The 16,995-nt window shown below is 46.8% G+C and overlaps 6 protein-coding genes across 6 annotated transcripts, besides 1 other annotated feature; 3 read left to right on the plus strand and 3 right to left on the minus strand.

Moving 5' to 3' along the window:
- Positions 1-926: 926 nt before the first annotated feature.
- Positions 927-1,280, minus strand: NFIA_051930 (U4/U6-U5 snRNP complex subunit LSM6; the record flags this gene model as incomplete). The annotated part of the gene is made up of 2 exons (XM_001257744.1): positions 927-1,117; positions 1,175-1,280. The coding sequence occupies 2 exons, from the start codon at positions 1,278-1,280 to the stop codon at positions 927-929; spliced, it is 297 nt and encodes a 98-aa protein (XP_001257745.1).
- Positions 1,281-1,830: 550 nt separating this feature from the next.
- NFIA_051940 (small ubiquitin-related modifier domain-containing protein) lies at positions 1,831-3,042 on the plus strand (the record flags this gene model as incomplete). The annotated part of the gene is made up of 1 exon (XM_001257745.1): positions 1,831-3,042. One exon carries the CDS (start codon positions 1,831-1,833, stop codon positions 3,040-3,042), a length of 1,212 nt encoding a protein of 403 aa, XP_001257746.1.
- Positions 3,043-4,358: 1,316 nt separating this feature from the next.
- set1 (histone methyltransferase SET1) lies at positions 4,359-8,144 on the minus strand (the record flags this gene model as incomplete). Its single annotated transcript, XM_001257746.1, has 2 exons — positions 4,359-4,462; positions 4,523-8,144. The coding sequence occupies 2 exons, from the start codon at positions 8,142-8,144 to the stop codon at positions 4,359-4,361; spliced, it is 3,726 nt and encodes a 1,241-aa protein (XP_001257747.1).
- A 3,234-nt stretch (positions 8,145-11,378) lies between these two features.
- Positions 11,379-13,793, plus strand: gfa1 (glutamine--fructose-6-phosphate transaminase (isomerizing) GFA1; the record flags this gene model as incomplete). The annotated part of the gene is made up of 6 exons (XM_001257747.1): positions 11,379-11,383; positions 11,455-11,525; positions 11,579-11,810; positions 11,907-13,300; positions 13,357-13,518; positions 13,573-13,793. 6 exons carry the CDS (start codon positions 11,379-11,381, stop codon positions 13,791-13,793), a joined length of 2,085 nt encoding a protein of 694 aa, XP_001257748.1.
- A 689-nt stretch (positions 13,794-14,482) lies between these two features.
- NFIA_051970 (lumazine synthase RIB4) lies at positions 14,483-15,108 on the plus strand (the record flags this gene model as incomplete). The annotated part of the gene is made up of 2 exons (XM_001257748.1): positions 14,483-14,607; positions 14,700-15,108. The coding sequence occupies 2 exons, from the start codon at positions 14,483-14,485 to the stop codon at positions 15,106-15,108; spliced, it is 534 nt and encodes a 177-aa protein (XP_001257749.1).
- Positions 15,109-15,327: 219 nt separating this feature from the next.
- Positions 15,328-16,303, minus strand: NFIA_051980 (proteasome core particle subunit alpha 7; the record flags this gene model as incomplete). The annotated part of the gene is made up of 3 exons (XM_001257749.1): positions 15,328-15,669; positions 15,719-16,045; positions 16,136-16,303. The coding sequence occupies 3 exons, from the start codon at positions 16,301-16,303 to the stop codon at positions 15,328-15,330; spliced, it is 837 nt and encodes a 278-aa protein (XP_001257750.1).
- Positions 16,304-16,950: 647 nt separating this feature from the next.
- Positions 16,951-16,995: part of a mobile genetic element that runs on past the window's edge.

Below are 16,995 nucleotides of genomic sequence, written 5' to 3' on the forward strand. Positions count from 1 at the left end.
TTAGAATTAGGTATTAAGTAATTACTTAACCTAGATATACTACTGGATGGAATATTATTTATTATAATAGGAGGAGGTCCTTTAAAATATATAAGGGTAGGGGATAGGCCTGTAGCTACCCTGTATATAACCCCCCTATTATTAAAGGGATTCTACCTCCCTTTTATGATTCTACCTAGACTATTAAGGAATGTAATGATCTAAATGATTATATATATAGTACTAATCACTAGATGTCGCCATATATGTTCATAGATCATATCACCCAGCCGACATGGCTGTTGATATCACAATAGTTACTTGCCTAGCTAGCTAATACCTTAATTACTTATCTAGCTAGCTTATGCTTTCAGCTTTCCTTTTTTTCTTTTCTTTTCTATTTTTTCTCTTCATACTTAGGGAATTATTATATATCTAATAAATTATGTGTGTATGTTGCTTATTAATGATAGTGATAGCTAAGAATAAACAAGTTAACAACCATCTTCCCCATACCATAACGAGCCGACCCTACCAGGCCGGGTGTCCAGCTTGTCTGGGAATTACGTTATATAGTGCCATGTAACTATAGACATATAACAGAAACCCTCTACATAGACTATGCTATCAGCTTTAGTTATGTATGATAGCACCATGTCTGCCATGAGTTCATAACCCATAATAATCTCTTCGTGTTATGCCATATTATAGGTAAACTAGTATTAGAGGTATCTACTTAGCTAGTTCCATTAAATATAGAGGCCCATGGTGTTCAAATGTCTGGAAAATAGACGTACATTGAGCTAGCTCGCTGTGTCATACTGGCAGGGTTGGTTGCACTACCAGGCAACTCTGTAACTAGGAAGGTTCAGTTAATGCACTGGCTGCATTCATTGACAGCAGATATGGAGAGTAAGCCACGCCAATAAGAGACTGGGAAAGATGGATCACTGCGCTGAGATATAAAGCACTAGGCTCATTAGTATAGACAGAGGGCTGAAGAATGACTGAATGCATGACAGACCATTATTTCCTCGAATGAAAGCATCTCCGTAACTTCGCCTTAATTTGCCGTCCACAAATTCTTCGGATCTCTCCAGGGCAATATTCATGTAACCATCTACAGACTGGAGCTCGCCTGTGGAGTTTATCAGCACAAATATGGTTAAGTAAGTAATGGAGATGGTATAGAAACCTCTGTAGACAACACCCGAATTTAGCTTTACTGTAACTGGAGCACCAATTATTTCACCAAGGAAGGCTGACGGATCCCTTCCTTCAGATGAAGCACCGTTCTCCATGATTCGGTAAACACCAGTATGCCGATAGTTGATAGGAGAGAAGAAAGGATAGAGGTAGAAGAAATGATTATTTATAGCTAGCTGTTGGACTTGGAGGCTTAGTAGACAAAGAAGCAGCCGAAAACAAATAGGTGGAGTTCTCATATGACAATGATTTAAGCATTAAATGCTCCTTGGCCATGCCTACACGTGGTGGTTTCCCCACACCATCAGGATTACTAGTGACCATTGCACAAAACAAATGTGCCCCAATAAGAACAGGTGAGATAAAAGTAGACAGAACCAAAAACTGACATAAGGACAAGAGAAAGATAAAGAACAAACAGACTCACAGGAAAGAATCACCCCTTCTTCTCAGGCACATCATTTCTCTTCAATGAACGCTGATGCGCCAAAAACTTCCTGGTTGGGTTGGTAATCTGATTCCAGTGTGGCACTATCCGCAAATCAGCTCAGATTTGTACTGTGTGACCTGATCATTCCAACAAACGAACCAACCAACACCTCCATCATTCATGCAATATAGCCGCCCGGCGAACTGACAGGCCTGATGCGTTCATTCTTCAAGAGGCCTTCCTGGGCAAGCAAAGGAGACGAGCCAGTGACGTCTGACTTCTACCGTCGCGCCGGACAAATCTACGACGATATCATCACTACGAACAGAGAGGCTCGGGAGAAATCTGTCTGCGCCAACAAATTTGCAGCTGAAGATGGCAGGGCAAGAAAACGCCGTCATTTGCTGGACGACGGGAGCCTGGAGGGAAGCACGTCCTTAGGCCTTGACGGTAGTTTCAAGCCCGATATTTTATCGAAGAGTCAACAAGATTGTGCACCTTCAAAGTTGACACCTTCTCCCTGCAACACTCTGGCGGAGGAAAGCATGGACAGCGGGCTACAGAAACCGGCAACGACATATTCAAGTGGTCTAGCCATCAGCGGGAATCTGCATCAGGATCGTGACTCCGAATTTACCCTACTTACATCAGACCAGCGCTGCAAAATGAATCTTGATGACTCTTCCCAGTCTAAAATGGAAAGAAAGAGCAAAAGCATGAGTGCCAACGAGTGCCTGCATCAACAGAGGGAAGCCCGATGCCAGAAGAATGCCACAGGCGCTGGCATTCGTCAATATTCTGGCCCCAGAAGTGAAGATGTCACTGTGCAAATACTTATTACCTCACCAATCGAGGGCACAAAGCCGCTCATAATTCATAGAAAAATGTCACAATCCTTGAGGGACGTCCGTCTAGCTTGGTGCAATCGTCAAGATCTATCGACAACACTGCAGGCGTCTATATATCTGACTTGGAAGGGCAGGAGATTATTTGACGTCACAACGTGCAGAAGTCTCGGACTTAATACCAACGAAACCCCAACTGGCGATGAGGATATTGACAAGTTTTCACAAATGGATGGGGAACCCTTGCGTATCCATATGGAGGCTGTAATAGACAAGCTTGCTGCCCCGGATACTCATCGACTTTTGCCTGTCCTTGGTTCGCAATCGAACCTGAACGAGGGGTCGGATCAAAAACATTTGGTCAGGCTTGTATTGAAGTGCCCAGGGTTTGATAAGTTCGAAACAAGCCTTGCTTCGAACGCGCCTATTTCTCAGGCTATTGCTGCATTCCGGCTCGCAAAGCGCATACCTTCAGAGCGAAAGATTCATCTGGTGTTTGATGGTGATCGCCTAAACCCTAATGCATCCTTTACAGACTATGACATAACAGATGATGATCTGGTAGATGTTCTAATCAAGTGAATTAAAACTGGCGTTCTCTTGAGTATCCCAGAAGGTGCGGATAGTGGTGACTGAACTTTGCTAAAAGGTTCTTTCCATCTTGTACCTTGTATTCAATACAAAACAAGCCGAGGATATATATATAAGAAAAAGAAACCAAAAAAGGAATAAAAAAGAAGAAAGCGGAAATAAAGTTGCTTACCCACTTTCGCAGGGTATGAGATGTGTGATTGTATTCCTTATCTTATCGGACTCTACTCAAATTTCACTCCAGCATCCTTTCACTCTGTGATTTAAACACAATGAAGTTAGTGACTGCGAATTTTTTAACTTGCGCCGTCAAGGGCTGCAAGACATCATCAGCGTCATTTCCTCTCCACTTTCATGACGCTGAGCTTGAACTCGAGGAGCTTGACTTCCAACCAGAATTCATACGCAATATCATTCCTCGCGTTGACTGGGATGGACTGCGGGTGACTGCGAACGAGGTAAGGTCGGATGTTCCCTGGTCTCGCTGCCATGTGTAGTTCCTGACTTTCCCAAGCTTGGATTCTCCAATCTTCCCGAGAAGAAGCCCGAAGGGGAAGCCCTCAATGACGAGCAGACATTGAAGGACCTGCACCGGTTGCTACTCGAGACACATGTTATCGAGGGAAAGTTGGTGTGCGGGAATTGCGGTCATGAATATATGATCAAAGAGGGAATTGCGAACTTCCTTCTGCCAAGTCACTTGGGTTTGGGATTTCCTGACCGCATATACGTGATTGCTTGCTAACAGCCCATTTAATAGTCTGAAAGCATACTGCATGGGGTTTGTCATCTCAAGTTTTCCGCAGTTTGAGCTTAGGTGTATTGCTGAGAGGAACCGAGACCATGATGGTAGCTCATCTAAAGCGGCCTTTTGTTAAAGGAATAGCTGCTGTGGCCTAACGGGTTCGAAATTCTGGCTGTATGACATACGCCCATAACAACATGCATTAACACTGTGGAATTATCATTGCTTTATTTCTCATACTCCCATGATGAGTAACTGATTGATTTATTGTACAAGGCATGTGTGATTCCTTCTGAGTCGCCATGAGCTAGATATCGGTGCCCCAGGGGCACGAAAAAAAACCAATAATACATGAATACTTGCTCAAAGCTGAACAGAACATCGTAATGCTAAAGTTTGGAGCCAACTCAATCAGTCTATGAAACCACGACAGAGTGAGAAAGAATCCAGGCGAGTCTAATGGCGGCGCAATGAATGAAAGAACTTGAAACTCGGAAGGCTTTATTTTTGCACTCGACAAAGAGTGCAGTGTCCAGTCAACTGCGAGGTATCTCGGGTGACCTTAATTAAGGAACCCTTTGCAACCAGTCGAGCCGCAGAGGCAGGGAATTCTGTCGTCACTGTCCCATTCCCGTTCGAATTTGTAGTCGTAGGTCAGCTCTTCATCTGCATACATGTTAGCTTATGTCCGGATGTAGAGTCAGTTGTCTTGTCTGTCAGAATTACCTCTTCCAATGTCCCTGAGAGCATATATAACAATTCTCTTGCTACCATCAACCTTGATGATCTTTGCAGTGCAATTAGGAGTACAGCTATGGTTGATGAAGCGAGCGATACCCCCTCTCTTGGTGGCATCTATAACAGTATTCTCGTCAATTCGGAAAAGGTAGCTGCTACCTATCCCGCTCTTCAAGTACTGCCTCTCCCTCATGTCTGCCACCTGCTGTCGCACCTTTTCACCAACATACTCTATGATCATATCATTCGCTGATATGTTCTCTTCCGCGTACAGACCCCAATTGTGGATCGCTGACCGAGCAAAGCGCACTGGCTTCTTTCGTTTCTTCAACTGGTTGAAACGGAGAACATCACCATCTCCACCTTGCATAGGGAGAGCCTGCTTTTGCGCATTGATGTCTGCAACCAGCCTGCGATTATTAACCCTTGTCGATCTCGAAGTGGATTTAGATATCGTCTTCGCCGCGGAGATCCTAGCGGCTTCTGCAGCAGAAGCATGAGGATCGCTCTTTGCGTTGGCCTCCCGTTCTTCTCGAGCCTTCTGAACTTTGATACGGTGAGGCAGGTATTTCGACTTCTCCGACTCCAAAATTCTCTTTCTTCCTTCGGTCCGAGCAGCTCCAGTGGGGTTGCAAACGTAGTAATCTGGTATCCTAGTCTCTTGGTGGACCGGCCCACTTTCACCGGGACGGTTGAGAGCTTTAATCTCTTTCTGTCTCCAAGCCCATGCCGATAGATTTCCAACCTTGGATCTCGACTGCCCGTCCAGAACATGGCGAAGGAAGCAGAGATCCTCCTCATCCTTGACGAGATTCTGCCAGCCGTCCAAATCCAAGATTATGGTTTCATCATCATCAACTGTCGGACGAGGTTCATCATTAGACACCCCCCATTCGATCTCTGTAATCGGGTCTTCATGGCTCTTTGCAATAGTGGATTCGTCAGGTAATGGCGGCTGAACGTCGAGATCTGCTCCTTGTATGGCAGACTTGATCTGCAGCCGTTCCACATTCTCTTTCTCACCGTCCTCCTTGATTGACCTGTCTTCCAATCGACCCAGGAATTTACCCCCGATACCAGCGAGGTTTTCTGGCTTCACAGCGCCAAGTTCAGCAGCTTCTGAGTGTTGAGACTCCTCGTAGAACAACGTATTTTCAGTCTCCACAGAGCGATTCAACTCTGATCGCTCGCTTTCCTCCTTGGGTCGTTTACGCACTTCAATTCCTTCCGCGAGCCTTTTCCTTTTACGCGTAGAGGAGAGACCAGGCGAATCATGTCGGGAATACCCGTCGACTGTTTCGTTAAGGGTGGTACCGCTATCCCCATATTCCAAGCCTAGGAGCCGCGCTTCATGCCTTTTGTCTTGGGAAGCTAGTCCATCCAAGGGTTCTGATTCCTCGCCGTCATCGGAAATTGAAGATCTGGAACTCATCCGACTCGGTGGTCGACTATCCTGTTCATCAATATCCCTTGAGAATGGAGTACGTTGGTCCTCATCAGAGTCGTCGACGTCATGCAACTGCTGCAGTCTGTGATAGAGAGGACGTACTTCCTTTCTCCGAACAGGCTGCTTACGCCTCTCATCTAAGAAGGCAGCATGGGCACGGTTCAAACGACGAGCTTTTCGGATGCGTGGGAGCGCAAGTATGTTAAGGCCATACGGGCTGAACGAACGGCCGCCCGGTAGGGAAGACTGGGGATTGTTGGATCCAAAAATATCAACATCAAGTTGAAAAGTATGTCTTCTGATCCCCTCAGGATCAGGAATCCCCAGAGCTCGCCTCCTTGCCGCATGTCTGTCAGGGTCGAGATAGTCATACAATGTTGGGGCGGCGATGCGTGATTTCACATCCTCAAGAAGCTTATCTTTCAAATCGCGGACGATGAGAGCTAGGACTTCTCTGCATGGGTCCAAATCAATCGCTCGCTGTTTCTTTTCTTCCTCGAGATCCAAATCCGCCTCTTTTTTCAGCCTTTCTCTCTCTGCCCGTTCCCGTCGCTCTGCTTGGAGTCGTTCTGGGCTCGGACTTCGCTCATAGTTGGGATTGCCATAGGGCTGGCTTTCCATATTCATGATGTAAGTAAAAAGAGGCTTCATATGGCATACTTTGAAACAACGCTCGGTTTCCTCCTCACCGCGCCTAGAATTCTCGAAGATGATATAGTACCCAGTTTTATCGCATCGAATGTCTTTCCAGTCGAATAATTTGAGTCTTTTCTTCAGATGCGGGATCGTTGTGCTCAAAACAGGAACGTAGCAGTGCGCGATGAAGATATATGGATCCCGCTTGATTTGCCCTAATATGGGTGTTTCCTCTATCAGAGAGGGCATGGCGGGCTTGAGAAAGCTCGCTCTTGGACCTTCTGGTACAGCGGCTGCCGGACGCGTGGAAGACCTTGAAGGGCCTTTGGGAGCTGTCGGCGGTGGTTCATTCTTTTTTGCTTGAGGCTCAATTTTTGCCTCTTCTCCGACTGTGTTCTTCTTATGTCCCATTCGTTGAGACTCGATGGCCCTTGCGACAATTCTGTCTGAGACAGCACCATCTCGATCTAGTTCAACCCGGATCCTTCGTGTCCCAATCCGTTGCTCCTTCTTGCATTCAACGTAGGCTCGCCTGGCCGCGGTCGCCGCTGGTATTGGCCCGGCACCTCGAAAAGAGGTGCTGTCTTTGTACTTGACTGAACATACTCCAAGAAATCGACCTGTAATCGGGTCTGTGCGATTATTTATCTCTGAAATCTCACCGAAGCTTGAAAAAAGCGCGTTTATCGGAGCCACTGGGGTCAGGGGATCGAAGCCAGTGACCACTATTTGGACGGGGGGTCCGGGACCGATAGTAGTAGCAGTATCATAGGGCCACTGTTTCAGTCTATAAGGAGCCGGCCGGTATTTGGTCTTCTGCTTACAGCCAGCACCTCGAGTGTAATTCAGAATACTCAGACGCGGGTCTGGTGAACAGCCGTCTTGTTCATTCACCACAAAGTCCACATACTGTGGCTTTCTTCTCTTTTCCTTCGATGATCTTTTCTCGAGATCGGGGTCGTAAACCAACTTGCAACCCTTGATTACACCACTGCGCGATGTTTGCGACCGTGGCGTCGGCGGTGTATGTAGGGGTGTAGCAGCAAGTTTCAATTCGTCGGTTGCAAACTTGTTCGATTCGTATTCGGCCACGGAAACGGACTTAGATTGATGAGGACTCAACTTGCGAGGCGGAGACGACTCTGCGTTGGTGACCGGGGTGAGATTATCGAACCGTGCCTCGTTCACCTGCGTTGCACGACACTGAGCAAGCGATGCACTTAAAATAGATGTATCCGTACCCGTTATGTCCGTGTTCGTTTCTTCAACGAGTTTGCATCCGGGTTTCTCTACACCCGTACCGGTTTCCGATACTGATACGCTAGGTGGGCTGCCATTCGTAGAAACGTTGGCTGCGCTTGCTCCAGAAGAGCAGGCCAATTGTCCATTGCCATCCTGGACTTGAAGTTGATCCTCGGGCCGATCCTTGGAGCGAGATCGATCTCGTGGCGCTCTGACTCTTTTTTGTTGAAGGACCGACGGGGCAGTGGGAAAGAAGTCCGCAAAGCCTGCCGATGTGCGCGACATAATGGAAGATGGCTCACAAGCCGGAAAAGAACAGGCCGCGATCAGAACGCAGCATCCTTGACCGCGGTCTATCTGCTCATGCGATGACCCACGGCCAGGGAAATTTCCTGACAGGATGGCACAGGTGTCAACGGTTGCTGGGCAATCGGTGGGGGTAATCCTAATAAGCCGGAAGCAAGGAGCAAAGGGAAGTGAAAGCAGTAAGTGTTGACGTATAAATGAGACGAAGAGAAGTAATAAGATTATTAGTAGTGGAAGTAGTAACCTTGATAATTCGATAGTGTACTGAGTATTTGAGGCTCACGGGCAGAAAAGCGGAGTTGAACCGGAAATGAGCACGCCTGCCGTCGCGATTCAAGCTGGTGGCCCAGGAACGCGAACAAAGCAAGTCAGTGAAAGACCTTGTGATCGGGGAACTAATTCCATGAAGTCGGCGTAGGTTGTGTCTCAATTCTGCTAGATAGATGTCCTTGAAAATGAAAGTCCAGTGCGTCACTGCCAAACATCTATAAATTCATTGTGGTGTTGAGAAGAGGCTAGTTATGAAAATCATCTACTCCTTTCAAAGACATATCGGAATGCATTGCTGACTACTCCATTCCTCTGTCACCAGTTCCATGAGACCCACCTGTGAAGTTGTACAGAAACCACAACCACAGAGGCTTTTTGGTGTCATATCGTGCTTCCCAGGCGAATTTTCGATATTCTGATGTTTTTACACTGCTCTCCCGACTCATCTACGTTAGTCGTTGATGAGACCGCAGGGGTATGCAAGATTCTGAATCGTCGTCATGACAGATGCGTCCTCGATACGCGCTCCGACTGCCCATGGAACTATGCACTGGATAAACCTTTGTTCCGCCCTTTTTTGGGAGGATATCACCCTGAATTTCTTGGTCTCGCAAAAATTTAAATTTCAAGTTTCAACGATTGAAGTCTAAGTTCCCAGGCCTCCGAGCTTTGCTATCCCCCCCCCGTTACCAGAGAACATAAAGCAACGCTCGTCTGCATCTGATTGAGATTCTGTAGTAAATGGTCTTGAGGCAATATTATGTCCCGTTGTGTCGTACCAGGCCGTGGTGAACCCGTGTATTTTAGGGGGAGACCGAGACAAATCCAACGTGCGTCTTTCCCTTGGTCAGTTCCATCAAGCCAGCCCCCTCGCGGCTTTGTCCGATTTCATGTTGTTGTTGTGCTTAGAGCGACAGCTGCCCTCATGTAATATTCCCACGCACTTCCAATCGAGCTACGAGCGATTCAGAGACCCTAGAGTTCAGGTAGCAGCAGCACCTTTGCGATGGTGAAATGTGCCGAAACCCAAAACCTTGAATCTGAAAAAGAAAGACGACAAGGATGAATTAAACAAAGATTTAAAGATATGGAAAAAAGTAAAAAAGGAAACTAATAGCCCTACGGAGTAGTAGTTAGGATATGTGACGAACGAACAGCAAGGCGCAGAAAGTAAGAGCCAGCTGAAGCTGGAAGACACGCAACATGGTTGATGGATCAGATGCTCCCAAACAACTCAGAGTCAATTGGAGGATAACAAACCTATGAAGTACTCCGTCCCTATGGAATAGAAACCGTGTTCCGTAGTGGAACTTGTACTATTACTTACTCTTGCCGCCTGAGATAGTCTAATGTTCATACCTTAGTTTACTTAGTTATTTTGATATGGAAGAGTCACTAGATGGTAGGGTAGTTCGTAGGTGGTCATATTATTAGTGTACAATTCCACTGCAACGAGATTACTGATAGATGATCATATTACAAAGGGTTTCCTACCGGATTTGTGAAATGTCACTAACCTTGGTCCACATGGATATCTACCTAGTATATTTATTGAGTACCTCAGAAGAGGCACCTTACCATGTGTAAGAAAGGTAACACTAATATGTGGAACTTTGTGCATGATGTTAAAAATAGTAATGTTATGGAAGATAGTCTCACATCGATAATTGTCATTTACTATGTATCTACAGAGTTGTGTAAGGGACTCTAGTCATTTAATAACCTATATTAGATACTAGATACTTCATTAATATAATAATGATCATGATATGTGTATTCCCGGATGTTTGTGTGTCCTTAGGAAATGTTTTTAATTTTCTAAGTATTTATGGCAACCTGGAATATTACCAAATATACAATCTTGGAATCAGTGAGGAGAATGATGGGACCAGTGGCTGTGTTTCTTAGATCAAATGTATTGAAATAATATTGGAAAATTCCGAATACATTGGATTTTCCTGCAGGTACTGTACTTGAGATCTATCCAATCGTGGTAGTTCCATAACAAGGCTGATGCTCTGTGGACAGAGCCCGCCCATTACGGACCACAAGAAGAATAAAAGAGATAACAGATATCTACAGAGTACTCCGGGTGTTATTTTTGTACCATCCAAGTAAAAGAGAATGGGGACCAGCAGAGTAGGAGGCTAGGAGTACCGAGGGTACTAGTAGTTACCTGTTCTGTACTCCGTATATAGCAACACTTTAGCTAACTCACACTATCCATCTGCGTTTATTTTTAACACCCACTACTATCTATCTAGTATGATTGTCGGCACCAGCATTTTGTAGAGGGATAGGTAGCTCTCCACACCTATAGATGCCAACCATCAATGTTTGTTTCGGATCGAGTTGGGGTGAGACATTCCAGCAGATGTGTGTGTGCGTGTGTGGCTACGAGGCGCAGACGCTGCAGCAACCGCTGGTTGTTGGCCACTTCCTGACTTGCTTACTTGAATAAAGAAAGGATGGGAACGCCATTGCTCCAATTCTGTCGCAGCTTCCCTGGTCCTGCGTGTGGGTCTATCCTGTAACGCGGCAACATAAAACAAACAGCTCCCCCTCCTCTCAGCTTGTTGATCCTGTGTCAACTCAACTCCCCTCTGCCTTTCATTATTGACCCCTCCCTTCGCTCGTTCAGTTGCTCCCCTTAACACCATTCGTCCATTTATTCAAACCTCGTAGAACATCCTCAACAATTCAACAGCAGTCAACAACCAGTATCTGCCTCCGCCCTCTACCTTCAAGCAGTCTCATCAACTCTATTCCTCGTTGGTGATTGATTACTCTCACCGTCCAGAGTCCTTGCCTTCTTTCTTCACAACCGCCCTCCTTTCCGGTCTTTTCGGTCTCCTCGTCAGGTAAAAAGCTTCCTCTGGGAGCCCTAGTCTTGCCTTATAACTTCTCCGAGCTCATCCAACTCTACCTGAATAGTCTTTCACGATGTGGTATGTCATTTTGGATAGACCTCTACTTCCTTCCCAAGATAATTAATATACGGCCTGTTAACGTGATTCAGTGGCATCTTCGGCTATATCAACTACCTTGTCGAGAGAGATCGTAAATACATCATCGATACGTTGCTCAATGGTATGTGACTCCCTTCATTTGCTCTGATAGCAATCTTACAGTATGAAACGCAGGACTCTCCAGACTCGAATACCGCGGTTACGACTCGGCAGGCTTTGCGGTGGATGGTGACAAAAAGAATGAAGTTTGCGCCTTCAAGGAAGTTGGTAAGGTCGCGAAACTGAAGGAGCTCATTGAGGAATCCAAGCCCGACATGACGAAGACTTTCGAGTCCCACGCTGGTATTGCTCACACACGCTGGGCTACTCACGGGACACCCTCTCGCCAGAATTGCCACCCTCACCGGTAAGTGCATCACCGGTCTCAGCAAGTCATTTGGCATTCAACGGGCAACCATAATTGTGGTCCATTCACTGAACTAACGCACATTTTGTCCGACAGGTCTGATCCAAACTGGGAATTCGCAGTTGTTCACAACGGCATCATTACGAACTACAAGGAACTTAAAGCTCTGCTAGAGAGCAAGGGGTTCCGGTTTGAGACTGAAACTGACACGGAATGTATTGCGAAGCTTGCGAAATACTTGTACGACCAGCAGCCCGACATTGAGTTCACAGTCCTCGCCAAGGCTGTTGTGAAAGAGCTGGCGGGTGCTTTTGGTCTCCTCATTAAGTCTGTCCATTACCCCCATGAGGTAATTGCGGCTCGCAAGGGTTCTCCGCTCGTTATCGGCGTGAGGACGTCAAAGAAGATGAAGGTGGACTTCGTCGACGTGGAGTACTCGGAAGATGGACCTCTTCCTGCTGAGCAGGCTTCTCAGAACGTAGCTATCAAGAAGTCCGCTACCGGGCTTCTGGCCCCACCTGATAAATCCCTCCTGCACCGGTCGCAGTCGCGTGCGTTTCTTTCAGATGATGGCATCCCCCAGCCAGCAGAGTTTTTCCTGTCTTCTGATCCCTCTGCGATTGTTGAACACACGAAGAAAGTGCTTTATCTCGAAGATGACGATATCGCCCATGTCCATGAAGGCCAACTGAATATCCACCGTCTCACAAAGGATGATGGTACCTCGAACGTGCGCGCTATCCAAACAATTGAGCTGGAGCTTCAGGAAATCATGAAGGGCAAATTCGATCATTTCATGCAGAAGGAAATTTTTGAACAGCCCGAGTCAGTTGTCAATACCATGAGAGGTCGATTGGATGTTGCAAACAAGCAAGTCACACTTGGGGGGCTCCGGCAGTATATTTCCACTATTCGTCGCTGCAGGCGGATCATTTTCATTGCTTGTGGAACCAGCTATCATTCATGCATGGCCGTACGTGGTGTCTTTGAAGAGCTCACCGAAATCCCCATATCAGTTGAACTTGCCTCGGACTTCTTGGACAGGCAGGCGCCTGTTTTCCGGGACGATACTTGTGTTTTCGTCTCCCAATCGGGCGAGACTGCCGATTCACTCATGGCTCTTCGCTATTGCCTTGAACGAGGAGCATTGACTGTCGGCATTGTCAACGTCGTGGGATCTTCCATTTCTCTCTTGACCCACTGCGGTGTGCATATCAATGCTGGTCCTGAAATTGGCGTTGCTTCCACCAAGGCCTATACGTCCCAATTCGTTGCCATGGTCATGTTCGCACTCTCACTGAGCGAGGATCGCGCTTCGAAGCAAAAGCGGCGGGAGGAAATCATGGACGGTCTTTCGAAAATCTCTGGACAGTTCAGAGAGATACTGAAATTGAATGAACCCATCAAACAGATGTGCGCGAAATTCTTCAAGGACCAAAAGAGTTTACTTCTTTTGGGCAGAGGCAGTCAATTCCCCACGGCTCTCGAAGGTCAGCATTACAGTATCCCCACTTGAGGTACTTCAGACGCTAATGACTTCTTGCAGGAGCACTCAAAATCAAGGAAATATCCTATCTCCATTGTGAGGCCGTCATGTCGGGTGAACTGAAACACGGCGTCCTTGCTTTGGTCGACGAGAATCTGCCCATCATCATGATTCTTACGAGGGACAATATTTTCTCGAAATCTCTGAATGCTTATCAACAGGGTGAGCTATCTTTCCCTCCTACCTTCATCTTAGATACCTCTAACCATTCATCAGTGATTGCTCGCGGTGGTCGTCCCATTGTGATTTGTAACCACGACGACCCAGAGTTCTCTTCCGCCCAGACCGAAAAGATCGAGGTCCCAAAGACCGTCGACTGTCTGCAGGGTCTTCTCAACGTTATTCCACTGCAGCTTATTGCCTATTGGCTTGCTGTTGGAGAGGGACTCAACGTTGATTTCCCGCGCAACCTCGCAAAATCGGTCACTGTTGAATAAGTCACCATATCACCCATGGTACGTAGGGATCGTGGATCTGGCACACGAGTTGTCAGAGCAAGAATGGTTTCCAGTATCTTTGTTACATTGTTCACTTTACACATTCATACCCCGGGAAAATGAGAAGAAGTGGTACGGTTATTGTAGTCTAGATGCTAATCTTATCAACCTCTGCTCGAATTATAATGCTGGCCATTTGACTGAAGCCACATCTGGGACTCTCATAGCATTGTTCACATCCAGGAACATTATCTCCCTTTAGTATATGTTTAGTCATATGGTGCCGATGTTTCAGTGGTTCGCAGATCGGTATCCTAAGCCAAAGCGCCGGTGAGGAAATACACTCTGTATATGGGTTTTGCTGGAAACTGCACAGGTTGGTACGGAGCAGCTCCCTGTAATTTCCCACCAAGCGGGGAGTCGGTGTCTGACTTCCAGTTCCCCACAAGACTTTCGTATCCCACAGAACCCCTCGTCCTAACGAACCACCTGTTTCCCCGAGTCTTTGACAACGAACTTTCGGAGGAAAACACTGGTACTCAAAAATGACTTCAGTGAAAGGGCCAGGGGCTGCTCAGGCTTTTGATGGTGAGGGATTCATCTGTATTCCGTGACGCGTTTGCTTATGCTTCATCTCCCTCTCTGAAGGCTCTGGACTTCGCGTTGCCATAGTTCATGCCAGATGGAACATGGCAATAATCCAGCCTCTTGTGGAAGGGGCAAAAAAAAGCCTTTTGGCGGCCGGAGTACTTGAAGAGGATATCACCCTTGAGACAGTGCCCGGCAGTTACGAATTACCCTTTGCTGCTCAGCGGTAAGACATGGCGATTCCAAAGGCAATACGGAGACACAGTCATGTGTTCTGCCTTCCTGTTATTGGCCTATCTGATCTGAGATCTCTACCAGGATATACACGGCCTCGCAGCTCCAGGCTGCCAAAGGATCATCATCCGCAGGAGGGATCAGTGCTACGGATTTATTATCGTCCTCTACTGCAGACCTGAGTAAGACGTCGCCAACTTCGACTGCAGCTAAGCCTTTTGATGCTATTATTGCTATCGGTGTTCTCATCAAGGGAGAGACAATGCATTTCGAGTACATTGCGGATGCGGTGTCTCATGGGTTGATGCGCGTCCAACTTGATACTGGCGTGCCAGTAATTTTCGGAGTGCTCACTGTTCTGACGGAAGAACAAGGCCTGGAAAGAGCTGGTCTTGGCAAGAAGGGAATGCATAATCATGGCGAGGACTGGGGTAAAGCCGCCGTGGAACTTGGTTTGAAGAGAAGAGACTGGGTAGAAGGAAAGATCGTTTAGTCTCACGGCAATTAGCAAAGGCAAATGGCTCCATGACAGAACCAGAGGTAGGCGCAATTACAACCGGTCGCTCGATAGACAGAGGTAAAGGCTTGAAAAAAAAAGAAGAAAACATTGGGCCTAAAATACGAGTTGACCATAATTAACCCCTTGGCCGCCCTGGAGGGATCTGATTATCCTTGTATTGTATTGTCGGGTAGTGATATTTAGTTTGCAAATCTATTCCTCCATTCGCTCGCCTTCATTGCCATCATTCTTTGTTGTCTCTTCCTCGTCCTCGTCTTCCCCCTCCAAAGCTCTCTTCGCTGCCTTTTCGGCCTCTTCAAGAAGTTCCTTAGGTACCGCTTCATGCTTCCCTTTGGTCGGACCGTCTAATGAGCTGATCCAAGACATCTCCAACTCAAACTCCTTGTCCTTGCTGTCTTCGTGGGCCACGTATATGATACGGGCGGCTTCTCTGACGGCATCGAGCAGAGTCAACTTTTCGGAGGCTAGGTCCAACTTCTCAAGTTCAGCTTTCGCTGCCTGTCTTCCCTTGCCAGTGGCCGCGCCGTAGTAACCCTTATAAAGTTAGCACGAGAGAGGAGGTTGAACGTCCACAATCACTTACCCAGTACAGCCCACTGGGCTCGATCATATAAAGACCCGGCCCACCAACCTTCGCACCTGAAGTCTTACCGCCGGAACCCGAAGCCGGTCCGGTTCCTACTTGACCATCAACAGCAAGTTCGGTTTCAGAATCCCAACCTCCGACAATAGCTGTAACCCCAAATGGTCGTACACTGGAGTAGAGAGTGTAAGCTTGGACATAACTGCCAAGACGATTGGCCAGGGCGGAGATCGGTATGGGCCCTTTGTATACGCTTCTCCACGAGGAAGCTTCGTCTCTAGCTCGCGAAACGAAGTGACGACCGTCTGGGACTAATCCCGCTGAGACCTGGGACACGCGCATATATGAATTAGCATGCACTGATTCGTAGCAATGAGACGCTGCTCTGTCAACATGAAAACATTATTGTTGCCTTACAATGCCCACATGGCGATCCACTGTCGCGATCTTCTTATTCGCACCTGGCTTCAAAAGCTTACTCGTGACGATCTTTTCTACCGCCAGGACAACTCCGTCCTTGCATCTAATACCGATAGCTGTCCCTCCATTTTCGACCGCCTTGACTGCGTATTCCACCTGCGGCATGTATGAGTACCTCCTAGCTCGCCAGATGGAGTATATCAAAATACCTGAAAATTGCGACCGTCTGGAGAAAAGACGGAGTTCGATAGATCATATCCAGTACCGATAGATGTCTAAAATGGAGTCGATGTCAGATTCTTGGATATTTTAACATCAGCAGAGGAGAGAGGGACTGAACCATAGCTGTGACGTTGGACCGACAACCACAGGTGAGATGAGAGCAGTGGCAGGAAGGTGAGTATCAACTAATGAGATGAATACTCCGGCAGGAACAAATAAAAAGTAAAAGAGAGGTACGGTGAAGCTAATGGATCAGATTTCAATGATATATGAGAGGTTTAAGATAAGATATAAGCAGCAGTATGTGCAAGCTGACTTGCTGGCTCCAAAGATGTGGGTGTTAAGGTAGGTAGCTATGATCGCGTCACGGGGTTTCTGCCTATCAGTCCTGTATGTAGCTACGAACAGCTAGTATCACATGATTTATGATGTATATATGAAAATAAATTGTGGAATATGACTAATACATGTATATTAACGTAATCCACGGCCGAGCTACGCACTTTCGCTGTCGCGTCAAAATACTATACTACCAATATTTTTCAACGCGTCCTTCTTCTAGTTATACCCTATAAATGTCTCTTTCTCAAGAGAATCGAATGCAAATGGCTGTCTCAGCTATTAAAAATAAAAAA

Source organism: Aspergillus fischeri, genomic scaffold, assembly GCF_000149645.3.
Source record: "Aspergillus fischeri NRRL 181 1099437636266 genomic scaffold, whole genome shotgun sequence".
Lineage (NCBI taxonomy): Eukaryota > Fungi > Ascomycota > Eurotiomycetes > Eurotiales > Aspergillaceae > Aspergillus > Aspergillus fischeri.